The sequence below is a fragment of the Ovis aries genome, chromosome 3, assembly GCF_016772045.2.
Source record: "Ovis aries strain OAR_USU_Benz2616 breed Rambouillet chromosome 3, ARS-UI_Ramb_v3.0, whole genome shotgun sequence".
Lineage (NCBI taxonomy): Eukaryota > Metazoa > Chordata > Mammalia > Artiodactyla > Bovidae > Ovis > Ovis aries.
Genome location: NC_056056.1, coordinates 225,342,463 through 225,370,239, shown reverse-complemented (window position 1 = coordinate 225,370,239; position 27,777 = coordinate 225,342,463). Strand labels below are relative to the sequence as shown.

The following is a 27,777-nucleotide window of genomic DNA, read 5'->3' as shown; positions in this document are numbered from 1 at the left end:
TGAGCATAACGTTGAGCAGATGTGATATAGTGGACATCTTTTTTTGTTTCTGAACTCCAGAGGAAAGTGCTCAGTGTTTCACCATGAAGTATGATGTTGCTATGAGTTTTTTTAAAAGCAAAACAAAAAGCCAGGATTTACTTTTCCATATTTCTTTAGCTGTCAGATTTTCTTTGGCAAATTTATTAAAAATACTAATTTTCATTTTAGAACTGAATTTATATTTCTATAACAGAAGTCCTAAATGGATCCAGGTTCACCAGGATACCTTCCTCTAAGCCCCATCGGTTAATATTTTCCCTTTAAAGTGTACAAGTAGTATGTTCTAAGTTGTCATTCACAAAAATTATGAATTAAACACCCATACATTCTTGCTGCTGTAAGTTTGAAAGGAAGTTCCCTTTTATTCCTGGTTTACTGAGAGTTTTAAACTGAACAGTTGTTACATTTAATCATGTTTTCTTCTGCATATTTTTATTTACTTATCAATGGATTATGTTATGGATTTTCAAATATTAGCAACCTTTGTATTCTTAGAACTCTAATCATAATTTTCTTTATATTCTAATGCTTTGGTGGGCCATATTTTCATTACTGTACAGTCCTCATCATTTCTACTTGATTTCTCCTTTGAGCCATGCTTTATTTTTAAAGTGTGCTGCTTATTTTGGGGGGCTCCATGATCACTGCAGATGGTGACTGCAGCCATGAAATTAAAAGACGCTTACTCCTTGGAAGAAAAGCTATGACCGACATAGACAGCATATTAAAGAGCAGAGACATTACTTTGCCGACAAAGGTCCATCTAGTCAAAGCTATGGTTTTTCCTGTGGTCATGTATGGATGTGAGAGTTGGACTATAAAGAAAGCTGAGCTCCGAAGCATTGATGCTTTTGAACTGTGGTGTTGGAGAAGGCCCTTGAGAGTCCCTTGGACTGAAAGGAGATACAACCAGTTCATCCGAAAGGAAATCAGTCCTGAACATTCACTGGATGGACTGATGCTGAAGCTGAAACTCCAATACTTTGGCCACCTGATGCGAAGAGCCAACTCATTGGAAGAGACCCTGATGCTGGGAAAGATTGAAGGCAGGAGGAGAAGGGGACGACAGAGGATGAGATGGCTGGATAGCATCACCGACTCAATGGACATGAGTTTGAGTAAACTGCGGGAGGTGGAGATGGACAGGAAGGCCTGGCAGGCTGTGGACGGTGGGGTCGCAGAGTCAGACATGACTGAGCGACTGAACTGAACTGAATTTTTGAACATTTAGGAAAATTTCTAGTTACCATTTTGTCATTAATTTCTAGTTTCCTTCAGTGGTAAAGAATTTAATCTGTATCATTTTGATCCACTGAAGTTTGCGGAGGCCCTGTGGCCCAGTATGTGATCTGTGTTGGAAGAGGTGTGTGAAGAGACAATGTGTCCTCAGCCATGGATTTGATTTCTGGGTGTCATTTACGGCTGATTGATTCAAATCTGCTATATTTTAATGATTCTTTGTTTATGCTTTCCTTTTCTGAGCGTGTGCTAAGTCACTTCAGTCCTGTCTGACTCTTTGCAGCTCTGTGAACTGTAGCTCACCAGGCTCCTCTGTCCACGCGATCCTCCAGGCAAGAATGCTGGCCTGGGTTGCCATGCCTTCTTCCAGCAGATCCTCCTGACCCAGGGCTCGGACTCCTGTCTCACGTCTGCTGCCTTCAGTTCAGTCAGTTCAGTCGCTCAGTCGTGTCCGACTCTCTGCGACCCCATGAAGCGCAGCACGCCAGGCCTCCCTGTCCATCACCATCTCCCAGAGTTCACTCAGACTCACGTCCATCGAGTCCATGATGCCATCCAGCCATCTCATCCTCGGTCATCCCTTTCTCCTCCTGCCCCCAATCGCTCCCAAAATCAGAGTCTTTTCCAATGAGTCAGCTCTTCGCATGAGGTGTCCAAAGTACTGGAGCTTCAGCTTTAGCATCATTCCTTCCAAAGAACACCCAGGCCTGATCTCCTTCAGAATGGACTGGTTGGATCTCCTTGCAGTCCAAGGGACTCTCAAGAGTCTTCTCCAACACCACAGTTCAAAAGCATCAGTTCTTTGGCGCTCAGCCTTCTTCACAGTCCAACTCTCACATCCATACATGACCACTGGAAAAACCAGAGCCTTGACTAGACGGACCTTAGTCGGCAAAGTAATGTCTCTGCTTTTGAATATACTATCTAGGTTGGTCATCACTTTTCTTCCAAGGAGTAAGTGTCTTTTAATTTCATGGCTGCAGTCACCATCTGCAGTGATTTTGGAGCCCAAAAGAGTAAAGTCTGACACTGTTTCCACTGTTTCTCCATCTATTTCCCATGGAGTGATGGGACCAGTTGCCATGATCTTCATTTTCTGAATGTTGAGCTTTAAGCCATTGGCAGGCGGGTTTTTTACTACTAGCGCCACCTGGGCAGCCCTTCCTTTACTGAGACAAATGGTTCACTGAAGTATCTCAATATGAATTTGAATTTTCTATGTCTTTTTAAAAAAAATCTCTGTCCACTTGTGTTTTCATATATTTGAAGCCTTTTTAGTAAGTACGTACGTTTGGAAGTTTATGAAATGTCTCTGAGGGCCGGCTGAGTGCCACGGGGGGCTGAACACAGGGATCAGACTGGTGTCTCCTGAGTCTGAATGTAACTGGTTTGGTCTTGCCTTTGCCTTCACATGTGTTTTTCTTTTACAGAATTAAAACAAGGAGTTTCCCAAGACTTGGTTTCTTCCCCCAGATTAGACAGATTCAAAATAGCAAAACAACTAACAGACAAGGCAATCAAGGTAAATACTCTCTGGGGCTCAGTGGGGACGGAATCTTTTTAAGAATGGGATTCATTTTGGAGTTTGTAGCGCGAGTCCGTAGCCCGTGGCGTGCCCTGCGGCTGAGGTACGCCCCTAGTCCGGGCCCCAGCGTGAGGCTTGTGCCAGAGTTCCTTTATATTACACCCTTACTTTTGAACTAAGTGATACTTTTAAAATGCAAAAAGCGTAGACACGTACACGGTAGAAATCTCTCGTGCAACCGCGTGGCCATGGTGTCCCCCTCATGTGACTGCAGCTGTGGACACACGTCTCAGACAAGGGACAGACTCGCAGTGATGCACAAACCATCCCACGCTCGGCCCAGGCCCCCAAGTGACGTGGCGAGAGCGCTTGTGTGTGAGAGGAGCTCTGGTGCTCGTATGGGCCCTGGGGACACCCACCCACGTCCCCAAGGGAGAGGCCCACCTTTCGTCAGAATGGGAGCATTTGGGGGGAATAGTGAACTCCTGGAGGTGGTGCTGGACAGGGAGGCCTGGCGTGCTGCGACTCATGGGGTCGCGAAGAGTCGGGCACGACTGAGCGACTGAACGGAACTGAGCTGAAGGAAGGGCAAGCGTTCTTCAGATGGTTCCACAGCTTCCACTCTGAGAACGGGATTCTCTTCTTTCTCGTGCGCTCGCCGCGCTCAGGCCAGGACGGTGGGGAAGCACGAGGGATCCAGCAGACGGTGACATGTGGAGGCGCGCTCGACCCTTGATGTCCTTCCGGAGCACAGCGCATGTGACAGTGCACCGGCCGCAAGTGCGCAGCTGGGGCCGCGATGGGCAGGATGCGCCTGGAGAGAAGCACAGAGCAGGAGGCACACGTGGCCCGCATGGCCAGCGCGGCCGCCACGGAGCACGTCCGCCCGCTCGGAAGCCGCCGCTTGCCCTAGTTATTCCCAGATCCTGGCAGCCACGGATGAACTTTCCGTGCTTCCTATCACTGTCCTTACTGGGGTTTCCTATAAGTAGAATTTAACCTTTAGCTTTAACTTCAGATTTTCTTTTGAGACCTTAAAACATATAAACGTTTAGGGCTGCAAATATCCCTCTAAGTACTGCTTTAGTTGCATTTCAGTAGATTTCATTTTGTGGTATTTTTGATGAGATAGAGTTCAAAGTATTTAACAGTTTGGACTATTTTCATTGATAGTGGGTTACTTAAAAGTGTGGTTCTTAATTTCTAGACTGGTAGATTATTAAAATCCTAAAGACGATGCTGTGAAAGTGCTGCTCTCAGTGCATCAGCAAGTCTGGAAAGCTCCGCAGTGGCCGCAGGACTGGAAAGGGTCCGTTTTCATTCCAGTCCCAAAGAAGGGCAATGCCGAAGCAGCTCAACCTACTACACAGTTGTATTCATTTCACATGCTAGCAAGGTTATGCTCAAAATCCTTCCAGCTAGGCTTCAGCAATATGTGAACTGAGAACTTCCAGATGTACAAGCTGGGTTTAGAAAAGGTAGAGGAACCAGAGATCAAATTTCCAACGTTTGCTGGATCATAGAGAAAGCAAGGAAATTCCAGAAAAACATTTAGTTCTGCTTCATTGACTATAATAAGCCTCTGACTGTGTGAATCACAGCAAACTATGAAAAATTCTTAAAGAGAAGGGAATACCAGACCACTTTACCTGCTTCCTGGGAAACCTGTATGCAGGTCAAGAAGCAGAAGTTAGAACTGGACATGAAACAATGGCCTGGTTCAAAATTGGGAAGGAGTACATCAAGGCTGTGTGTTGTTACCCTGCTTACTTACATGCAGAGTACATCATGCAAAATGCCTGACTGGATGAAGCACAAGCTGGAATCAAGACTGCTGGGAGAAATATCAATAGCCTCAGATTTGCAGATGACACCACCTTAGGCAGAAAGCAAAGAGGAGCTGAAGAGCTTCTTTATGAAAGTGAAAGAAGAGAGTGAAAAAGTTGGCTTAAACCTCAACATTCAGAAAACGAAGATCATGGCATCCAGCTCCATCACTTTAGTTGGGGAAACAATGGAAACAGTGAGAGACTTTATTTTGGGGGGCTTCAAAATCACTGCAGATGGTGACTGCAGCCATGAAATGAAAAGACACTTGCTCCTTGGAAGGAAAACTCTGACAAACCTAGATAGTATATTAAAAAGCAGAGACATTACTTTGCCGACAAAGGTCCATATAGTCAAAGCTACAGTTTTTCCAGTAGTCGTGTACAGATGTGAGAGTTGGACCATAAAGAAGGCTGAGTGCCAAAGAACTGATGCTTTTGAAAACTTGGACAGCACAGAGATCAAACCAGTCAATACTAAAGGAAATCAACCGTGAATATTTGTTGGAAGGACTGATGCTGAAGATGAAACCCCAATACTTTGGCCACCTGATGTGAAGAACTGACTCACTGGAAGAGACCCTGATTCTGGGAACGATTGAAGGCAAACGGAGAAGGGGACAACAGAAGATGAGATGATTAGATAACATCACCGACTCAAAGGACATGAATTTGAGCAAGCTCTGGGAGATAGTGGAGGACAGAGGAGCCTGGCGTGTGCAGTCCTTGGGGTCGCAAAGAATCGGACATGGCTAAGCAGTCGACTGGACAACAATAAAGAAGGTTGTTTCTGGTTATTTTGTTACTGATTTCTGGTTTGATTAACTGTGGTTGAGAATGTAATCGGTATAATATATTGCCGTTGAAATATATTCAGACCTGCTTTCTGCCCAGCGTTTTGTTAATTCATATAGACGTCGGTGTAGAGTGCTCTGCTCACAGTCATCAGGGAAGAGGTTTTCCCTTGAGTTCTTCAAGTTTTCCAGACTTGAGGGGTTTGTTTCCATTTTTGTTTTGTCTCTGTGTTCCTTAATTTACTGAGAGAAGCATGTTAAATTTCCTGGTGTAACTGTGGAATTGTCTGCTTGTGTTTCTCCCAGTTTTTGCTGTATGTAATTTATAGCTCTGCTAATGGGTGCAGACAAATGTATTATGCCAAGTGAATGTTTGCTTCACATTGTACAATGCTTTTCTTTACTTTAGTGACGGATATTTGTCGCAAAGCTTTCTCTGCTTCATACTTGGATCATTTTATTCTCTACCTATCTGTAGGCTTGTACTTTTGATCTTCTCTTGTGAAGAACATAAATTGAGATGAGAAAAAGATGTAGTCTGGCACTTCCTACCTTTTCGCGGGAGCATTTTGTGTGTTTGTCCATAATTACAGTGCTGGCATATTCCCGAGGGGCCTCATCCATTCGGTTTCTGCTCTTTTTTCCTCTCCTTTCCTGCCTCCTTGTGGACTGGCTCCTTTTAGAACTGCATGTTCCCTCTCGTGTTAGAAGTCCTCCGTGTTGCCCTTTTCTAGTTCCCTTCTGTTCTGTACTCTGTTGGCTTGTTACAGCCAGTCCAGTTTTCTGGAGTCGTTCAGTCTGACGCTAGCTCAGCAGAGAGCCTGGGGATGTGGGCAGGGAGTCTTGCCAGAGCTGTGGGCGCCGAGACTGCTGCCGTCGTCACCCCCGCCCCTCCTCACTGCGGCCCCTGTCGTGGTGCACAGCCCTCGCCCTGCAGCGGGGCAGGCCAGGCTCCGGACCGTGTTCTGAGCAGAAGGAGCCCTGCGGTCCCCTGAGGGGGCACTGGAGCTGGGCTGCCAGCCTCTGGCCACAAGCCCGCACGTCCTTGGCAGGAGGCCCTGGCCCTCCCGCCAGTGCTGTGTGACGGACCACCACGGCCTTAGCTGCTTAGACGCACCCACGTGCTCTCTTCCGGCTCCTGTGGGCCAGGGTCCAGGCCGGGCCCTCTGCTCAGTGTCTGTCGAGGCACCGAGCTGGCGGGTTGCATCTGGAGGCCCACAGCGGGAGGAACCCCTCGGAGCTCTCTCAGCTTGTCGGCAGGATTGATTTCCCTGAGACTAGAATGTGCGGCACCTTCAGAGCCAGCAGTGGGGAGAGGCCGTCCCTGCTGTTCTCCATTTCTGACCCTCTTTTCAGGGGCACCCCTGATTAGGCCAGGCCCACCCAGGGTCACCTGCCTTTCAAATTCAGAGTCTAATTAGGGACCCCGTGAGTCTGAGCCGCCTCCCGCTCCTGCCCCTGCCCCGTCCCGCTCTCACAAGCTCATGAGGCCCTAGGCTCACTGCTGCCCACGGCCCTGGTCCCCACCGCTGCCCACGAGATGTGTTCAGGTGGGTCCTCAGCAGTGTGGGCGCCCGACCCCAGCATGACCGTCCCTCTCCTTGCTCAACTGTCCGCTGGGAAGCAAAGGGCTGTCTGCCTCTGCCTGGCCCCAGGCAGCTGGCTCATCCCCACAGTAGTGGGTGGGGTCCCCCGTCCCTGGCGCTAGCCCTGGGTGGGGGCACCGCCCCTCTGGCCCCTCCTGGGCATCTGACTGCCCCCCGACCCCTCCTCAAACCTCAAGCACCTCCTCGTCCCCAAGTGTGTGGGACAGTCACCTTTGCACAGGAAAGAAAGACATAGCGCACAGATCCCGGGCCCGCCCCGAGGCCCGCCTTTCAGACCTCGACCTGCCCCGAGCTGAGGTCCGAGCCTCCAGAAGCCCCAGGGTCCTGCCTGTGCCTCCTCTGGGTGAGTGTGAGCGAGGCCTGTGTGTGCAAGGCCCCCACACCCGGGGCCGTGGGCACAGAGCAGGCGTGGGCCTGCCTGGGGGCTGCCTGCCCCGCCCTGGCAGCTGCGCTGATTCTCGGAGCGGAGTGGAGCGTCTCCCCACCAGGACCACCCCTCACCCTGGCTGCAGACTCCTCTTACAGGGACAGGCTCAACTCGGTTTCCATTCTTTAATTTCAAATACACTTGCAATTTGAGGAAAAGAAGATCTTCTCCATCTGCGGACACTACCCAGTGATCCGGACCGCCCTGCGGAGGAAGGGCTGGGTGGAAAAGAAGTTCCACTTTCTGACCAATCTCGTGCCAAGCGTAGACAGCGACGGGGAAACGGTGCCAGGTAGAGTATCGGCGTGTGTGTTCTGCGTGAAATGCGTGTGTCTGTCACGGAGACCCAGAGTGCGTGGGCTCCATGTGGAGCTGCGGGCCCTGCGCTGTGGCTCTCCCCGGGGGAGGGGCGGGGCCGAGAGGCCAGGCGGCGACGAGCCCTTTCAAACCCTGGTTCTGGTCACTTTCAGGTGTCTCCCCATCCACGTCCAGGCCTCCCCATGCCCGGACGTTGTCCGCTGTCCGTCGGCGGCCTGGCCCTCGAAGGCCTTCTGGGCCCAGCTCCCTCCTGGCCCCTGCCTGGCCCCCTGCCGCACTTGCTCCGCCTCGTCCTCCCCGAGCCCAGCCAGGCCTGTGCCCCCTCCCCACAGAGCCTGCACCCCCCTGGCTCCAGGGACTCCACTCGGCCTGCACGCAGTTCACGGCCCAGGACCGTTCAGTGGACGCTCGAGGGGCACCACGGCCCAAGCCTGACTTAGCCGGGCTCCTCATGGGACCCGTGGGGGCGCTGCTCTGCCCTGGGCCCCGTGGTGGGCCTGGCTGTGGTCAGTGACTCTCTGATTTCCTGTATGTTGTGTTTGCAGAAAACAAACGTGCTGAAGGCAAAGAGAATCAAGATGTGGCTCTGGAGAAAGCAGACGACGTCCACGATGTGATGGTAGGTCCTGTGGGCTCGTGGGGAGCCTCGGCCAGGCTCTTACCTCCTCCTCTGTGCCACACCCTGGGAGGCGGGGGTGGCGGCAAAGCCCCAGTCACACCCAGCTTGGAGGACGCGCCTTTGTACACGTGCCCTGTGTGTCCACGTGGGCCTCCCCGTGTGCCCGTGTCTGTGCCTCCCCGTATGCCCCGTGTCTGTGTGTCCACGTGGGCCTCCCCGTGTGCCCTGTGTGTTTGTCCACGTGGGCCTCCCCGTGTGCCCGTGTCTGTGCTCCCATGTGAGCAGACGAGCTGAGCCTGCCATCTGTGGAGACCTCGAGGGTCGGGGTTGCACAGCCCCCAGGCAGCGATGGTGGAGCTGCAGTCTGCTGTACCTAGGACTGGGCTCCTAGGCCTTGATGCTGACTGGGCGGCAGGTCAGCCATCATGGGCTGGGCAGAGCTGGCAGTGGACAGGGAGGCAGTTGCGTGGGGTTGTGGGAGGCTGCTGGCAGGTAATGGAGGGTTACTGAGACTCAAGGGAAGAAAAGGAAGTTAAAACCAGGCCAGAAAGTGTGCACTGTGAGAATGGGATGCGTCGACCACATTGATGTACAGAGCTGCCGGCTCCCAGAAAACCCTGTGAACAGAACAAAGACCAGTCCCTCGGGGAGAAATTTGCAGGGCGTGTGACTGCCCAGATCTGCTGCTCAGAGTACGTGAAGCGCCCACCCACCAGAAGAGAATGTTGATCGAATGGAAAGCGGGCAAGGGCCTGACAGGCCGGTGGGCGCATCATGCCCGTTCCTAGCACGGATCCCTTTCTGCGAATCGACCACGAGGCTGGGGAGGTGCTGTGGGTCGGGGGTGTGGGGAGCCTGGGGGGCAGGAGTGTTAGCTCTGGACCGGAGGCGGGCCTCCACTCGGGCGCCTGGGTGGCCCCCATGCTCTCTATACATCCATCTGCGATGCTTCATCACGCCCTGTAACAGATGAGATTTACTTGGGCAAGGGGCTGCAGGAGCTGCCACGTCACTCTGAGAGCAGGAGGAAGGACCAAGGGCTTGAGCCCGAGTCCAGGGACCCGGCCGGTGGAGTTGGCAGCCTGGCCCCAGTAGGGGCCCCGCCCCCCCCCGCCCCCTCCCCGGCCCGCCCCCCGGCCCGCCCCTCCCTCGCCCGCGCCCCCGGCCCGCCCCCCCGGCCCGCCCCCCGGCAGCAGCGCTGTGTGATGCTATGCCGGAGGAGCCATCCTGCTGGAACACGGGGCTCAAGATGGGCTGACCTGAGCCACGGGCATCAGGTGGTCTTGACATGCTGTCTGCGGACGTGACCCAAAGGGTCTTCTCCAAGGTTTTCGGGTCATGTCCAGGGGCAGGATCGTGGAGAATCTTTTCCCCTCCTCATATCTCTTTGGTTAGAATTTTTGACCAAGCAGAAGAGTACAGACACCAAGGACTCCCAGTCTTGCTTCAGCCGAGGTCCTGGGCCCTTGCACCCTGATGGCTCGGGGCGGCAGAGGAGCCTGCGTCCTGGTGGCCGGGGAGGGGGCTCTCCTGGGGCCGCGGCCAGCGTGTCCCGGAGCGAGCACCTGCGGGGTGGGCAGCATAGACCCCGCTTGCCGCCCCTGCCGCCCGGAGTCCGAGCCCCCCGTCCCCTTGCGTGGGAAGCCATGTGCGGTCACAGCGGCTCCACACGGGCCGGCGGGAGGCCCTCAAGGAACGTGCGAGGCTGCCGTCAGGACTGGAGCTGCATGGGAACCACACGTGCTTCTCAACCTAAACCCCGAGCCCTTCGCCTTGGGCCTGCCCTACCCTCAGAGACGTGAGCCTTGGGTGCTGGGTACTGATAAAGGTTTCTTCTTGCCAGTCCAGGTTGGTAAAAAACGAAACACCCTACTTCCTCTGGACGATCAAAAGGGACGTCATCGACTATCACAGCCTGAGCTGCGACCAGATGCTAAACCACTATGGGAAGACTGCGTCCTTCACCACCAAGGTGAGTGGGGGGATTGGGGCAGGCTCCGGGCAGGGGGTAGCGCCCTGCCTCCTGAGATGCCAGCGCCTCCAGAGCTGGACAGCCCCATGGGGCGCCGGTCACCTCGCAGCTCCTCCCCAGGACTGGAAGCTCCTGGCCTGGCCAGAGGCTGCCTGGCATCTGTGTCAGAGACGCTTGGCACTGCTCCTCGCAAACCTCCCCAGAGCCTCTGCGTCTCCCACCGTGTCCCTGGGTGGGCCCAAGGCCACAGAATCACTCTCCTCTGGGCTGCAGGGCAAGCCCTAGACAGGGCCAGTGACCGCTGCCCCCGCAGCCTGGCCTGGGCCCTGGGCCCTGGAGCGGCTCTGGGTCTGTGGGGTGGCAGGGTGGGCCACCCTCACCTGCGCTGTGACTTCCAGCTGTTGGGGACACTGCCACCCACTTCTCACCCTCACTCACTTTCAGCCACCAGCCACCCCAGGCAGCCATTCCCCATGTACCCTGAAGGCTGAGGCTGGGGTGGGGCCAGCCGGGACAGATAGGCCTGCACGTGCCCCTCAGCAGCAGGAGGGACGTCCCCTCAACAGTCAGAGAGGACCTCAGGCCACTGGTGTGCTTCTGGGCTGGGGGCTGCCTGCAGGGGTGCAGTGGGCCTGGGCTCCCTTCAGAGACCCCAGGCAGTGATGGCCTCATGGCTCCGGGGCGGGGGCCCGTTTCCCTAGACGGGCTGCCGGGCTGGGCCTGCCCAACCACAAGCGTGGCATCAGGCAGGCGCAGTGTTGGGAGAGGGCACACTGTAGACTGGGGCGTTCCCTTCTCCGCCCCTCCCGGCTGGAGGCCGAGCATGCAGGGATGGGGGGTGGGAGGGTGGATGCGGCACCCTCTGCCCTGGGCACTCCCAGACGGCCCTGTCCACCCTCGGGCCTGCTGCAGCCGCCGCTGACGACAGGGTGAGCCGAGGCCCTGGCCAGCTCGCCGGGTAACCTGGGTGTTTGGCCAATTGGCTGGGGGGCAGAGAGGCCGGGGGCCAGGGAGGGTCTGCTCCCCAAGGTGCCCACTGAAGCCAGCGCCACCCGGCCAGGCCCACGGGCTCTCAGACTGGCCAAGCGGGCCTGGCGCAGCCTGTGGGCCTGACGTGCCGCTGTCTCCGGAGATTGGGCTGTGTGTGAGCATGCGGAGCCTGCCGTGGTACGTCCAGGCCAACCCCGACACCTTCTTCCCGCGCTGCTACAGCCTCTGCATCGAGAGCGAGAAGCAAGAGTTCCTGGGTGAGTGGGGCCGGGAGACCTGGGGCCTCTCTGTGGCCTGGCCCCCCGCCCGCAGGACAGGCCTCAGGGCTGGAGGTGGGCCAGGCCCGGTTCCATCTCAGCCCTCAGCTCTGTCTCTGGGCTGGGGACAAAGGCTGCTTCCTGGTTGGACCTGCCCAGGGGTACAGGAGAGAGAAGGACAGGACTGGGCAGGCAGGGGGTTGTGCGGGGGTGCCGGTGTCTCCTGAGCACCCATCTGGGGGCCGTAGAGATGCGGCCGCTGTCCAGCACACTGCCCTGCCCCCGGCCCCCAGGCCGGCCCCCAGGAGTGAGTGGCTGGATGCAGGCCAGGCAGGGTCAGTGGGAGACAGTGGGCGGGGCCTTGCGAGAGCGGGTGTGGGCAGAGACCCAGGAGGGGCGCGAGGGCGGCAGGCGGGGAGCTCCTGGCCCTGAGCAGGCAGTGCGCCCGCGGGCCTTGGGCTCAGGGCTGTCCATGCATCAGGACAGGAAGGGGGCGAGGGGCGCTCTGCTTCTGGGTGTCTCCAGGGTGGCCGGAGCTGCTGAGGGGGGCCTCCCCTGAGGTGTGGAAGGAGGGGGTTTGCTTGAGAAACTGTGGGGATATCTTACAGACCTCTGGGTGGTCTGAGCTCAGAAGCAGAGGTTTTGTGGCGCCCTCATCAGGAGCGCTGTTGGAGGCATTAGAGTCTGGAGTCGGGGTGGGGAACAGCCGCTGCTGCCCCTGCATGGTGACAGGCGTCCGGAGCCAGCCCCGGGCCCAAGCCTGAGTTTGGGGGACCCTGAGCCACCCGCACTTAGAGCTGTGGACCCAGCTTCCAGGGAGGCCCCTCTTGTGAGGGGGAGTGCACCGCTGCTGTCCGCAGAGGGCACTCCTGGAAGGATCCGTCTGTGCAGGGCTGAGGACGCTGGGCAGGCAGAGGTGCTGAGGGTGTCCCCGGACCGCGGCCCGGGTAGCACAGGAGAGCGGCAGCAGAGGGGGTGCCCGGCTCCGCCTCTGGGCCCGCGGGCAGGTGGATGCGTGGTCGCGGGGGAGGTCCGGGCTGTGAGAGTCCTCTCTGCAGAGGCTGGGGGACGAGGTTGGACGGGCGAGGTGTGGGCGAGGGGGCAGTGGGGAGAGCTTGGCTCCTCAGAGGGCCACGAGGCAGGAGCCCGGCCCCGCACCTCCGGGCAGGACGTCGGGGCTGAGCGTGGCTGGCGCGCCGAGGGCCCGTCCCCGGCTCAGGCAGAGGGGCGAGGCCTTGTGTGCTTGCAGACGACTTCCGGCGCACGGTGGCCTCCAGCATCCTGAAGTGGGTGGTCAGCCAGCAGAGCAGCAGGAGCAAGCCAAGGAGCAGGCGGGAGGAGGCCCGCCACTGCGGGGCCAGCGGGAAAGGTGTGCGGGTGGGCGGGGCGGCGGGGCGGGGCGAGGCCGGGGCGGGGCTCCCGGGACGCGGCGGCGGCTCTGCCCCGCCCCCAGTCTCAGCCCGCCGAATCCGACGGGAATGGCACTCCTGGCTCACGTTGGAGGCGTGGCCCACTGTGGGATTAGGCCTACAAGACTCAAATTTGAGTCTTTTTTGGTTGTTATTCACTTGAATAGAACAGTTTCAGAGCAAGACGGGAGCAGGAGGCCCAGAGATAGCACATGTACCCTCTGCCCTGCCTCCCCCACTATCAACATCTCCCCAGACAGTACATTCCTTGTAACTGATGAACCCACAGTGACACGTCATCATCAAAGTCCACAGTCTATGCCAGAGCTTCCTCTTGGTTTGGACAAATGTACTATCACACGTATCCACCAACATAGTATTGTTCAGAGCAGTTCACTGCCCTAAAAATCTGCTCAGTGGTAAAGAATCTGCCTGCCAACGCAGGAGACATGGGTTCCATGCCTGGGTCAGGAAGATCCCCTGGAGAAGGAAAGGGTAACCCACTACAGTATTCTTGTTTGGGAAAGCCCATGGACAGAGAGGCCTGGTGCGCGACAGTCCACGGGGTTGCAAAGAGTCAGACATGGCTGAGCAACTAAACAGCAATAAAAAGTCCTCCACGGTCAGCCTGTTCACTCCTTCAGCCCTGACAGCTGATCCTTTTATCGCCAGCACAGCTCTGCATTTTCCAAGATGTCACAGAGCGGGAATCATAAGCTACATGGGATTCAGTCTTCTCTCCTTAGTAGCGTGCGTTCAAGGTTCCTCCGTGCCTTTTCATGGCCCAGGAGCTCACTTCTCTTTGGCACTGAATAACGTTCCCCAGTCTGGACGGACAGCTTCTTCCTCGAGCCATCTACTGATGCCTTGGGCATCCAAGGGCATCTTGGTTGCTTCTGAGTCTTGGCCATTGGCATTAAAGCTGCATACAGAGTTTTGTGCAGCCCTAAGTTTTCAACTCACCTGGTAAATACCAAGGAGCACGACCGCTGGATAACATGGCAAGAGTGTGTTTCTTCGTTTGGTGAGAAACTAACCGCCAAACTGCTCCAGAGTGGTTGCTGCCCCGTTTTGCGTTCCCACCTGCAACGATGCGAGCTCCTCTTGCTCCTCGTGCTCACCAGCATCTGGTGCTGTCACTGTTCTGCATCTGATGGGTGTGTAGTGAAGTGAAGTCGCTCAGTCGTGTCCGACTCTTTGCGACCCGTGGACTGTAGCCCACCAAGCTCCTCTGTCCATGGGATTTTCCAGGCAAGAATACTGGAGTGGGTTGGTGTCTAATTGTTTTAACTTGCATTCCTCTGACAACACACGGTGGTGAACATCTTTCAATATACTTATTTATCATCTGTATGTATTCTTTACTGAGAATTTTTTCAGCCTCCCTCCATTTTTAAGTTGGGGTATTTGTGTTTCACTGAGGACCAAGTGTGTGCTCAGAAGCAGAGGTTTTGTGGCAAGCTCATCAGAAGTGTGGTTTCTCTTCCATCAAGGGGCTGGGAGTCCAGTTGGAGGGGGAGGGGCAGAGAGGGGTGGGCACAGCGCAGTGGGAGGGCAGCTTCCAGAGGGGAAAGGTTACCTGCCCAGACCCAGGTGTGGCATCCAGGGTGACTACCCAGAGGCGTGGGACCCCTCAGCATGAGGCCTTGAGGTGCAGACAGGTGGGGTGGCCTTTGCCAGTGGCACCCCTAGGGTGCCACTCCATGGGGCGGTGGCCCAGGCTCCATGGGGGCGGGCGGCAGGGGTGGGCGGTGGCCCGGGCTTCGGCCTCCACGGGGGCGGGAAGAGGTCGGGGCTCTCAGTGCCTTGCTTGGGTTTCAGTTCCCGAGGGTGCAGGACCGAGGCTCATGGGCCTGTCGGGGCAGTTCGTGGATGTCGCGTGCAAGGTGTGCAAGGCCTACCTGGGACGGCTGGAGCACGAGGACATCGACCTCACCGAGGACAGAACCAGGGACCTCACGGAGGACGAGTGGGACGATCTGATCCAGCAGTACTACTCGCTCATCCAGTAAGACGCCTGTTGGCGGGCTCCGGGGCGATGTGAGGGTTGCCCAGAGGGCTCCGGGCAGACTTCCGGGCGTCTGGCGAGGTCTGGCCTCTGGGGCATCTGGGATGCTTTTCTGGGTGCTGGGGTGCGCAGGCCCCAGTAAAATGGCACCCGGGGTGCCTGTGGGCACTGCTGCCTCCAGCACCTTCCACACCCTTCGTGTCCTTGGTGTCCCTCACGCCTGCAGCAGCGTGGGGGCCCCTTCACGGCCAGGCTGCCCGCTGGGCTTGGGCGGTCAGGACTAGCCAGCCATTGTTAGGCCCAGGCCTCCTGACTCCACGATTTCCAATTGCCGCTCGATACCCGCGGACCTGCTGCTCAGGGGCGCGAGCTGTTTTGACGGCTGACAGAGGGGAGCTGCAGCAGAGGCAGGCCAGCACCCTTGGGGAGCGGCGGTTGGCCAAGAGAACAAGGCTGGAAAGCCGCCCTCGTTCTGGAAGGTCTGCCTGCGGCCCGCACGCGCTGTCCCAGGGCTATTTCTGCTGATTTAGCCCTCCTGCCCTTCTTTTGGGTCGAGTGTTTCCTTTCTTTTCTATGGGCTATGGATGCAGTGCAGGGCATGCCGTGCGCTGACGGCATTTGTCCCGCGGGGTGAAAGTGTGCGAGGCCACGGCTCCTTCGAGTCCCAGCGCCCCCACCCGTGTGGCTGTGGAAGTGCACCTCCACGGGGTCGCGCAGACGTGACTTGTGCTCAGCTCGAGACCTGGTCACGCAGACGTGACTTCTGCTCAGCTCGAGACCTGGTCACGCAGACGTGACTTGTGCTCAGCTCGAGACCTGTGAGATTTACCCGCTGGTTAGTTAGCGCCGAGTCCGGTTCCATACCCTGACCGCAGGGAGCCCGCTCCTGCCGCGGAGGGGCAGTCAGACACCAGTCACCGCCAGGCTTAGCCGATTTCCAGACTGGTTCTGCAGCTCCACGAGCCAGCGGCAGTGCGGGTGCATCACCCACCCCCCACGACGCCAACACACACCGTCACACTCTGGTCTCCCTCCTCGGTCATCTGCTGTGCTCTCGCTTTGCGCTTCTCTGATGACTGTTGAACCCAGGTTCATGTGCTTGTCGGCCATTTGGACCTCTTTTCTCATGACGTGCCTATTCTAATCTTTTGATCTTCAAGGAGAAAGAAGTGAGTGCTCTGTTTATAAACCTGATTTATCGCCTTTGTTGGAGATGTGTACTAAGTGTGCCGTCTCCTAGTGCGTGACTTGTCTTTTTACCTCTTAATGGTATTTTTTGATCAGGTCCAGTGTTAATTTTTCCCTATAATGGTAAGGCCTTTAGAGTCCTGGTTAACCAAACAGTGTCTACTCCACATCATGAAGATGCTCCTTAATGATTTCTTCTACATTCTGTGGTCTTCCCTGGTGGCTTAGATTGTAAAGAATCTGTCTGCAGTGCAGAAGACTCAGGTTTGATCCCTGAGTAGGGTGGATCCCCTGGAGAAGGGAATGGCTATCCACTCCATTATTCTTGCCTGGAGAATTCCATGCACAGAGGGGCCTGGCAGACTACAGTTCATGGGTTCACAGAGACTTGGGCACAACTGAGTAACTAAATCAGTTCAGTTCAGTTCAGTCTCTCAGTCATGTCCAACTCTTTGCAACCCCGTGGGCTGCAGCACACCAGGCCTCCCTGTCCACCACCAACTCCCGGAGTTTACTCAAACTCATGTCCGATGAGTCGGTGATGCCATCCAACCATCTCATCCTCTGTCATCCCCTTCTCCACCTGCACTCAATCCCTCCCAGCATCACGGTCTTTTCCAGTGAGTCTGTTCTTCGCATCAGGTGGCCAAAGTATTGGAGCTTCTCCTTCAGCATCAGTCCTTCCAGTGAATATTCAGGACTGATTTCCTTTAGGATGGACTGGTTGGATCTCCTTGCAGTCCAAGGAACTCACAAGAGTCTTCTCCAACACCACAGTTCAAAAACATCAATTCTTCAGCCCTCAGCTTTCTTTATAGTCCAACTCTCACATCCGTACATGACCAATGGAAAAACCATAGCCTTGACTAGATGGACCTTTGTTGGCAAAATAATGTCTCTGCTTTTTAATATGCTATCTAGGTTGGTCATAACTTTTCTTCCAAAGAGTAAGCGTCTTTTAATTTCATGGCTACAAGCACCATCTGCAGTGATTTTGGAGCCCCCAAAAAATAAAATCTGTCACTGTTTCCACTGTTTCCCCATCTATTTGCCATGAAGTGATGGGACCAGATGCCATGATCTTAGTTTCCTGAATGTTGAGTTTCAAGCCAACTCTTTCACTCTCCTCTTTCACTTTCATCAAGAGGCTCTTTAGTTCTTTGCTTTCTGCCATAAGGGTGGTGTCATCTGCGTATCTGAGGTTATTGATATTTCTCCCGGCACTCTTGATTCCAGCTTGTGCTTCTTCCAGCCCAGCGTTTCGCATGATGTACTCTGCATATAAGTTAAATAAGCAGGGTGACAATATGCAGCCTTGTCCTACTCCTTTCCCGATTTGGAACCAATCTGTTGTTCCATGTCCAGTTCTAACGGTTGCTTCTTGACCTGCATACAGATTTCTCAGGAGGCAGGTGAGGTGGTCTGGTATTCCCATCACTTGAAGAATTTTCCACAGTTTATTGTGATTCACACAGTCAGAGGCTTTGGCATAGTCAACAATACATGCTTTATTGTTTTTCCTTTCACTTTTAGCTTTTTGTGGTTAATCTTAATTTCTGTGTGAGGTAAGAGATAAGCATTAAGGTTCCTTTTTGTATAGAATAGACATGAATTTTGCTGGAACTGGCTTTTGGCCCTGACTAGCCCTGGTCTGTTTTGGTGACTGTCTCATGCACACTTGAATACAACGTGTATCTGTGTTGCTAGGTGGCATGTTCTTAAAAAATATCAGTGAAGTCAGGTTAGTTATTTAAACCTAAACTCTTGCCGATTATTTTACTTGCTTGTTCTCTGAGTTATTATGAGAGCTGAGTTTAAATCTCTGATTGTATTTGAGACATTAATAGACATAAAGAGGATATTTCACAATAAGGTGATTCCATCAAAGGAATCCACACAATCTGGAGTGGAATGTAGTGAATACCGTGACAGAATATGAAAACAAATAATCGCAGAATTAAAAAGAAAATAGAAATGAAACTGATTTTTGTATGCTGACTTTATATTCTGCTACTTTGCTGAGTTTACTTATTAGCTGTTCGACTTTGGGGAAAGTTTGAGAAGAACTGGTAGAAACCCTCCTTTAGCCGTTTGGTTGGCCTCACCAGGGAAGCCGCCGTCTCTAGAGCGTCTTTTGCTGGGAGGGCTTTAGCTGCTGATTCACCCCCTGGGTGAGTACGCGTGCTTGGTCGCTCAGGCGTGTCCGACTCTGTGTGACCCCACGGACTGTAGCTCACCAGACTCCTCCGTCCATGGGATTCTCCAGGCAAGAATACTGGAGTGGGTTGCCATGGTCTTCTCCAGGGGATCCTCCTGACCCGGGGATCGAACCCACGTCTCTTGTGTCTCCTGCATTTGCAGATGGGTTATTTACCACTGGGCTTCCCTGGTGGCTCAACTGGTAAAGAATCCGCCTGCAATGCGGGAAACCTGGGTTTGATCCCTGAGTTGGGAAGATCCCCTGGAGAAGGGAAAGGCTACCCACTCCAGTATTCTGGCCTGGAGAATCCCATGGACTGTATAGGGTCCAAAAGGGTCGGACACGACTGAGTGACTGCCGCTCCCTTAGCTCACTGCTGGCGCCGCCTGGGAGGCCCTTGGCGAGGGTAGGGCCTTCGTGTTCTCTGTGTCCACATGGTTTAGCTCTGACAGGTTCAATGTTTCTCAGAATTGGTGTAATTCATCCAGGTTATCCAGTTTGTTCCTGTACAACTGTCCATAATACTCTTTTATGACCTTTTTTATTTTTGTAAAATCAGTAGCAATGTCCCCAGTGTCATTTTTGCCTTTAGCAATTTGAGTTTTCTCTGTTTTCCTCTTAGCCCTCCTAGCTAAAAGTCCATCTGATTTGTTGATCCAGCCAACTCTTGGTTTTATCACTTTCTCTATGGCTTTTCTATTTTGGTTAATTCTGCTCTAGTCTTTATTATTTTCTTCCTTCTGCTAGCATTGAGTTTAGTTTCTTTTTTTCTTTCTAGTTTCTTAAATTGTAAAATTAGATTATTGATTTGAGATTTTACTCATTTTTTAATGTAAGCGTTAGTCGCTCAGTTGTGTCTGACTCTTTGTGACCCCACGGACTGTACCCCACCAGGCTCCTCTGTCCATAGAAATCTCCAGGCAAGAGTGGCTTGCCATTCCCTTATCCATTTTAATGTAAACCTTATAGCTACATGTTTTCCCGTTTGTACTATTTTTGCTGCACCTCATAAGTTTTGGGCACCAAGGAAGCCCAAGACTAATCTACAGACTTGTTGTAACCCCAGTCAAAACCCATGCAGGGCTTCGCTTGCCCCGGGGGGAAAGGATAGAAGGAGCTGACAAACTGAATCTGAAACTTATTTGGAAATACCCTGGTGGCTCAGCGGTAAGGGATCTCCCTGCCAATGCAGGAGACGGAGGTTCGATCCCTGGGTCGGGAAGATTCCCATGGAGTAAGAAGTGGCAATGCACTCCAGCATTCTTGCCTGGAAAACCCCATGGACAGAGCAGCCTGGCGGGCTACAGTCCAGGGGGTCACAGAGAGTCAGACACGAGTGAGCGGCTGCACAGCAACAGCAGCAGACGATTCACAAAAAACCAAAACCACTGCGATCAGGAGAAACAAAGCTAAGGCTTAGAAAGACCAGCTGTAAATCCACAACAAGTAAGACAGCGTGGTGTTGGGATGAGGTAGGTGAGTAGGCTGATGTAACTGGGTAGGCCCGACATAGCCCCTCACACATCTGAGCGCTTACGTTCCAAGTGTCACTGGGTTCAGTGAGCAAGGGTCAGTCTCTCCTTGAAATGGTATCTGAGCAATTAACATCCTTATGAAAAGACAGAGTGCCTTGAATCCTGCCTCAAAATATACACAATTAATGTGAGATGTGGCATGTAAAAGTTTTGAAACTTAACAAAACATTGGAGTATATCTTCATGACGGCAAGGAAGGCAAAGATTTCTCAAGTAGTTCACTAAAAGCACTAACCATAATTTAAAAGTTGATAAATTGTCCTTTATTGACATTAAGAACTCGGTTTATCAAAAAACACCACAAAGAGAATGAAAAGACAAGCCATAGACGTGAGGAACATATTTACAGCACAGATGTCCAACAGAGGCCCCAGAGCCAGGATACGGAGGAAATGCTCAGGCAGAGACATCGCTTTGCCAACAAAGGTCTGTCGGGTCAAGGCTGTGGTTTTCCCCATAGGCATGTGTGGCTGTGAGAGATGGACCATCAAGAAGCTTGAGCCCCGAAGAACTGATGCTTTTGAACTGTGGTGTTGGGGAAGACTCTTGAGAATCCCTTGAACTGCAAGGAGATCCAACCAGTCCATCCTAAAGGAAATCAACCCTGAATATTCATTGGAAAGACGGATGCTGAAGCTGAAGCTTCAATACTTTGGCCACCCGATGCAAAGAGCCGACTCACTGGAAAAGCCCCTGATGCTGGGAAAGACTGAGGGCAGGAGGGGAAAAGGCGACAGAGGATGAGATGGCTGGATGGCATCACTGATTCGATGGACGAGTTTGAGCAGATAGTAAAGGACAGGGAAGCCTGGTGTGCTGCAGCCCTTGGGTCACAAACAGCTGGACATGATGGAACAACGGAACAACAACAAATCCCCGTAAACCAGTGAGAAGAACAGCCCCTCTGGACACGTCACAGAAAAAGACACCAAATTGTCAGTCAGCACATGAAGAGACAGCATCGCTGGACTCGTGGTCAAGAGATGCCACTGTACACCAGCCAGAATGGCTGAAAGCTCAGCCAAGATGCGCAGTGGCTAGAGCCTTATCCACTGCGGGGTGGGGAGTGGGGAGTGGAAACCTGTGCAGCCTGTCTAGAAAAGCCTTGGGCGCGTCTTACCCCTTTAGGTGCCTACATGCCCTGTGACACAGCTCTGCTCTGCTTGGGCGTTTGTCTAAAGGGAAATGGAAACACACCTTTGGAGCAACTTCATTCCTAACCTAGAAACCACCAGTTCAGCTCAGTCACAGTCGCGTCCCACTCTCTGCAATCCCATGGACCTCAGCACGCCAGACTTCCCTGTCCATCACCAACTCCCAGAGCTTGCTCAAACTCATGTCCATCAAGTCGGTGATGCCATCCAACCATCTCATCCTCTGTCGTCCCCTTCTCCACCTGCCTTCCATCTTTCCCAGCATCAGGGTCTTTTCCAATGAGTCACTTTTTCGCATCAGATGGCCAAAGTATTGAAGTTTCAGCTTCAACATCAGTCCTTCCAATGAATATTCAGGACCGATTTCCTTTAGGGTGGACTGGTTGGATCTCCTTGCAGTCCAAGGGAGTCTCAAGAGTCTTCTCCAACACCACAGTTCGAAAGCATTAATCCTTCGGCGCTCAGCTTTCTTTATAGTCCAACTCTCACATCCATACATGACTACTGGAAAAACCATAGCTTTGACTAGATGGACCTTTGTTGGCAACGTAATGTCTCTGTTTTTTAATATGCTGTCTAGGAACCAACAGTGTAAGGGACTTGCTGCTGATGCCTGCAATACCACATGCTATTGAGCAAGGCAGCCCCTGGTATGAAGTTCAAGGCTAGGAGGCGTCCACACGGGAGGAGGCAGAAGGGTCTAGTACCCGCGGTCTCCAGGGCAACCTCTTGAGGGGCTGGAAGTGATCCCATCTGGGTCTCATTGCCTCTCCGTGGGCGCCTGTGTGAGAAAGGGCCGCCCTTGGCCCGCAGTCCCAGGAGCAGTCAGAAGGTGGCAGCAGCGGACCCCACACCCACTGCCGAGCGCGGCACCTGCCGGACTGTGGAGCAGGCTAGGGAACCCGGGGCGGTCAGCCTGCTCAGTCCTCCTTTCCTTCCACGTTGAGGCGACCACGTGAGGTCCGCCCACGTGGTGTGCGTGTCATCGGGACCAGAAGGGCAGGTGCGGGCCCTTTCTTACCGTCAGCATCTGAGGGGACAGTGCTTGTTCTTGGTGACTATGGGGTGTCTGGGCCTAGAGCTTGGCCAGGTTCCCACCATGGGCTGGACGCCCCCTTCCTCGCACTCCCTGCCCTCGGGGGGAGGTGAAAGTCTTCCTTCTGTGATGCACAAACTCCCTCCTGCCCAGGGGACCACGGCGAGAGGCTGAGGCCCAGGGTGCTCTGGGGAGAGACCGTGGGGACCCTCCCGAGGAATGACCAGCCCCGCCTTCCTTCTGAGCCCACGCCGAGTCTGCACGCGTGTCACCAGCGTCCGCTGGGCCCCTGGGCGGCTCTGCCCCTGGCCAGCAGGGTGGGCTCCGGGGGACCTGCCTCGTTGACCCAGCGTCAGGTCTGGCCTCTGCTGCTGGGTGGGAGGGCTCAGGACCACAGGGGACTCACACCTGCTCCCACCGGGTCTGGTCGTCACCCTGGGGCAGGCAGAGCGTGTGCACCGCCCAGGCAGGCCAGGGCTCCCTTTCAGTGTGTCCTGTTAGAGCCAGGGAGGCGAGGCGCCGTCTGACCTGTCACCCGCATCCCTCGCACCAGCGAGCCTCCTGCTTCGTCACCCGCGACCGTGGCTCCTCGCCGTGGGGGCCTCTCCCGCACCACTGGGGACCCCGCATCACTTCCCCCTCCCAGTTGCCCTCCTCTCCCCCGTAGGGTGGCTACAGCATTGCACACACACCTGCATGTCCCAGAAAGGTCCATCCCCACGCCAGGGCCGTCACGGGGGCGCAGCAGGCGGGAGCCCAGCAGCCTTGGCTGCAGTCCATCCTCGCGGGGGGCGTGTTGTGGCGGGGGGCTGGGGGGGGGGGGGCGGGTCCATGATGCAAGCACTAACCCCACGCAGACACTATGCCGTCCGCCGGCCTCAACCCCCTGTTGAGGTGTCTTCCTGAGCCGGCCCCGTGGCTGCCGTGAGCTCGTGGCCATGAGCCAGTCTGCCCACGGGGCACTAAGCTGGGCCCTGGTCCCGCTGCCACGGGCAGCTTGGCTTCCCCATGCGGGCCTGCAGCGCCCACCCTGATGTGGGGGTCCCCAGCACAGGGACCCTGGCTTTCGGCTCCCAGCACCTTGTCTGGGCCCAGGCACAGCACCCGGGGGTGTCCCTGCAGTCTGATCCTCAAGTAGGCGGTCCCCCCCTCCCTGCAGGCCACGTTCCCAGGCGGCCCTCGGGTGGGCAGGGGCACGTTCCAAGGCTGCCTCCCACCCTTCCCTCGGGGCGGCCGCCCTCAAGACCTGACGGGCTTCTGGATTTTGCTTTGTAGCGGCGAGGCCTTCATCCCCAGTTCCAGGAATCACTTTTCCCAGTGCCAGGCTCTGCTGAACAAAATCACCTCTGTGAACCCTCAGACCGAGATCGACGGGCTTCGGAACATCTGGATCATCAAGCCTGCGGCCAAGTCCCGCGGCCGAGGTGAGTCTCAGCCAGGCGCCTGTGTGGACAGCCGGCCGAGGTGAGTCTCAGCCGGGCACCTGCGGCCAAGTCCCGCGGCCGAGGTGCGTCTCAGCCAGGCGCCCACCTGGACAGCCGGCCCGCGGTGCGTCTCAGCCAGGCGCCCGCGTGGACAGCCAGCCTGGGGGCGGGGGCTGGGTGCTGGGCTCCCTGTGGGCGCCGGAGTCACGGGTCCCGGGTAGCAGGTGTCCCAAGACCCTGCTCATCACAGCTTCTGTTCTGTTTTGCCAAGTAATTAAGATTAATTAGAACATTCCATCGCTGCTAGACTAGAGGGAGATCCCTGTGTCCAGCATCTGGGGGCCTGGTCCTTGGGTGGTCCTGAAACCCCAGGAGGTGCCCGTCCTGCACCCCTTGTGAGCCCTGGCCCTGGTGACCCCTGTCTCCAGCTTGTCACTTCCTGTGTCACAGCTGTGACCGCGCCCTCTTCTTCATCCCTATTGGTAACGTGGGTTCTTCATTTAAAGTAGAGTTTGAAGGCGATTTTCTAATCTTACAAGCGCTCCCAAAGAACCATCTTTCAGTTGCATTTTTTTTCTGTCTTCCTGTGAGGGATTATTCCCCTGGGTGCTGACTTAAATGCTGAGCCTATTTATTCCCGAATGTCCTTCTGCAGCTTAGAAATCTTCAGGCTGTGGAGATGCCTTCACAGCACCACCTTGCCTGCGTCCTCTTGTTCAGGTCACGGGATGTCCTCTGTCTCCTAAAAAAGAGACATTACCTGATGTCTAGCTAAGTGGATATTACCTTTTGTTTGCATATTCTATTTGCCCCTCTGGTTATTTGAGGAGTTTTATCGTTGTAAATTCATAAGCAGTTACTTATGTGATTTTTAAAAATCTTTATTAGTAATAATGTGTGACATTCCTACATTCAGTCCTGAACATCTCCCATCCTGATGCCTTCTCTTTCTTGGGCTTCCGCCTGCTCTCAGCCTGCACCCCTGGGCCGGGGCAGGGCTCCCTGGCTCTGTCCTGAGCCCAGACTTTCCTCGTGCTGGCCACACTGCCCCCTCAGGGACGCTCCACAGGCTGCTCAGACCCTGCTGGTCAGAACTGAATGCAGCCTGTTCTGCCTGGTCACTGGCTGTGCCCCAGCCCCTTCCCCTACCCTGGTGCCCCCTGACCCCTGCCCCACCCCACAGCCCTGCGCCCCACACCCTATCTCCCAGCCCGGTACCCCCATCCTGGTGTCCCCACCCCCTCCGCCCCACCCAAGTACCGCCACCCCCGACCCCTGCTCCAGTGCCCCCACCCCTGACCTCAACCCCTGACCCCACCCCGATGCCTCTGGTCCCTGACCCTACCCCTGACCCCTGACCCCACCCCTGACACCCACCCCGATGCCCCCGCTCCCTGACCCCTGACCCTGACCCCCACCCTGTGCCCCTTCTCTTCTTGGTCCAGGACAATATCAGGGATCTGCAGCTTCATGCTGGACTCTGGTTTCAGGATGGCAAGGTTTCAACCTGCCGTCACAGAAGAGCCAGGTCTCTGTTCTGTGAGGAAAGCTCCCTCGTGTCCTTTGCCCCTGGCCTTGCAGGTGGCGTCCCCCACCCACCCCAAGAGCCAGACTGTGCCCATAGCGCGGCAGCTGCCTCAGGGTCAGTCACGTCTCCTCGCTTGTCCATCACAGGAGGCAGGGAGGATGGGGGGCAGTACTTTGCCTGGCGACGCAGTTCAGCTTCAGCGGTGTCCCAGCAAGGAAAGCGAGCAAGGGCTCGGTGTCCCAGCAAGGAAAGCGAGCGAGGGCTCGGGGCCTGTCGGCGACATTAAACGCCGCAGCCCAGGGACCCCAACCCCCGCCACCTCGCCCACCGCCCCGTCTGTCCGGTCACCCTGGGTGTGAGCCTCCTGGACCCTCGGAGCCCCTGGAACAGCCCAGCGCTGCCCGCTGGTTTCCCTGAGGCCACAGGCCGCCTGCCCCCGGCTCCCCGCCGCCAACCCCCGCTCCCCGCCCCCCCCCCCCCCCCCGCCCCCCATGCCCCGCTCCACCCACCCGGTCCAGGGCTCCGCCAGCTGCCGCCTCCTCACAGGGCCTCTGTCTGCAACTCTGCCCTCCCTGACCTCACGTCTTCTCTGAAGCCCCGGGCTGGCCTCGCGGCGCGTGAGCAAGGGGGCTGCCCTGGCTGCGGCCTCGACCGCGAGGGCAGGGCCCCTGCGCCGTGCCCCTGGGGGTCCACGGGCAGCACGCTGGGGCTCGGGGCTGAGCGGCGGCCTCTTGCAGACATAGTGTGCATGAACCACGTGGAGGAGATCCTGGAGCTGGTGGCTGCAGACCAGCCACCCGCCAAGGACAACAAGTGGGTGGTGCAGAAGTACATCGAGACGCCGCTGCTCATCTATGACACCAAGTTCGACATCCGGCAGTGGTTCCTGGTCACCGACTGGAACCCACTGACCATCTGGTTCTACAAGGAGAGCTATCTGCGCTTCTCAACGCAGCGCTTCTCCCTGGACAAACTGGACAGGTCGGTGGGGTCAGCTTGGCACTATTCAGGGCGGGTTCCCACCAGCACCGGAGTGCCAGGCTGGTCTCATGTGTCTGGTGGGGCACCGGGTCCTGGCTGGGGCCAGGGAGGTTCTGCAACCTCCCTCTGCAAGGGGCGGGTTCTGGCCCCCTGCCCATCAAAGCCAGGGCCCTGCATCCCCAGGGGGCATGTATGTTCTCCAGGAAATCCTAAAAGCACCGTCTGCCACGTGCTCGGGGGCACCGGCTGGCATGGAGCCACACTCTGTGGTGGCTGCCACTGCCCCTCTGCTGGGGAAGCTGAGGGGCCAACCGTACTCTTGCGCCTACCCTCGTGGGCCACGCTCCGGGTGCACACCCTGCTTCTTGTATCTGTCTTATGGGTCACAGGCGGGCCCCCAGCCAGAACCAAGTGGCAAAGGACGCGTTCAGATGAAAACGGCTGACAGGATGCATGTATTTTACAGTCTCCTATAGATGCTATTCAGCTTAAATCTTATTTAGAACAAGGCCAGGGTATAAATGAATTCGCTGAAATTTTCGGTTAGTGAATCTCTCTCTCATGGGGGCGCCAGCCCTCCCCCAGCAGCAGGAGGGAAACAGCTCCTAGGGTGGGACTTGCCGGCGGCCCCTCGTTGGTGGCCCGGGGCTGGTTGGCTTCTACGCAGACCTCCCCTCCCCCAACGGCCCCCCCCCCCAGGTTGAACAGGAGAAGGGGACCCCTTAGGGACCCACCTGTAGCCGCCCTACGCTAGTGGGCAGTGTCTGTGGGAGGGGTGGGGTGGTGTTTCAGGCGGGGCTTTGGGCGGACTCGGGGCGGGGCCTCTGGTAGGGGCGGGGCATAGGGCGGAGCTGGGGCGGGGCCTCCGCGTTTTGGGCGGAGTCGGGGCGGGGCCTCGGGTCTGGGGTGGAGTCAGGGTGGGACCTCGGGTCTGGGGCGGGGCCTCTGCGTCTCTGCCCGCGGGAAGGAGAGGGGACTGAGCAGCTGACACCTGACCCCAGCCTTGCCCCGCAGCGCCATCCACCTGTGCAACAACTCTATCCAGAAGCACCTGAAGAACGACAAGGACCGCAGCCCCCTGCTGCCCTGTCACAACATGTGGACCAGCACCCGATTCCAGGAGTACCTGCAGAAGAGGGGCCGCGGGGCCGTGTGGAGCAGCGTCATCTACCCGTCCATGAAGAGGGCCATCACCAACACCATGAAGGTAGCTCAGGGCCACGTGGAGCCGCGCAAGAACAGCTTCGAGCTGTACGGCGCCGACTTCATTCTCGGGCGCGACTTCAGGCCCTGGCTGATAGAGATCAACTCCAGCCCCACCATGCACGCGTCCACGCCTGTCACAGCGCAGCTGTGCGCGCAGGTGCAAGAGGACACCATCAAGGTGGTGGTGGACCGCAAGGCCGACCGAAACTGCGACATCGGCAACTTCGAGCTGCTATGGAAACAGGTGTGGGGGGTCAGGCACCTCTCCCGCTGGCCACCTCGGGGTGGTCTCTCCGCTCATCCCGGGGGGTCTCACGCAGCCCAGCTGGCCTTTGCCGTTGTTGCAACCTCTCATCCCCAGGCACCTCCTCCTCTGTGGTACCAGGCAGGACAGGGGTCCCTCTAGGCCATTCCTCTTCTCTCCTGCGGTGTCCTCCCTCCTCCTGGGGTGAAGATCCAGCCTTCCTTCCTGGGTCTTTCCAGGGGGCTGCT

The 27,777-nt window shown here is 56.0% G+C and overlaps 1 protein-coding gene across 1 annotated transcript in view; it reads left to right on the top strand.

Annotated features, from left to right (window-relative positions):
* The window catches only part of TTLL8 (tubulin tyrosine ligase like 8), a 35,960-nt gene that overhangs the window by 1,495 nt on the left and 6,688 nt on the right, over positions 1–27,777 (top strand). The window contains exons 2-11 of the mRNA XM_042247908.2: positions 2,712–2,803; positions 7,614–7,752; positions 8,324–8,397; positions 10,241–10,369; positions 11,502–11,616; positions 12,866–12,985; positions 14,847–15,033; positions 23,422–23,570; positions 25,836–26,079; positions 27,094–27,529. Coding sequence (XP_042103842.1) covers positions 2,712–2,803; positions 7,614–7,752; positions 8,324–8,397; positions 10,241–10,369; positions 11,502–11,616; positions 12,866–12,985; positions 14,847–15,033; positions 23,422–23,570; positions 25,836–26,079; positions 27,094–27,529 — 1,685 coding nt within the window. The remainder of the gene's footprint in view (positions 1–2,711; positions 2,804–7,613; positions 7,753–8,323; positions 8,398–10,240; positions 10,370–11,501; positions 11,617–12,865; positions 12,986–14,846; positions 15,034–23,421; positions 23,571–25,835; positions 26,080–27,093; positions 27,530–27,777) is intronic.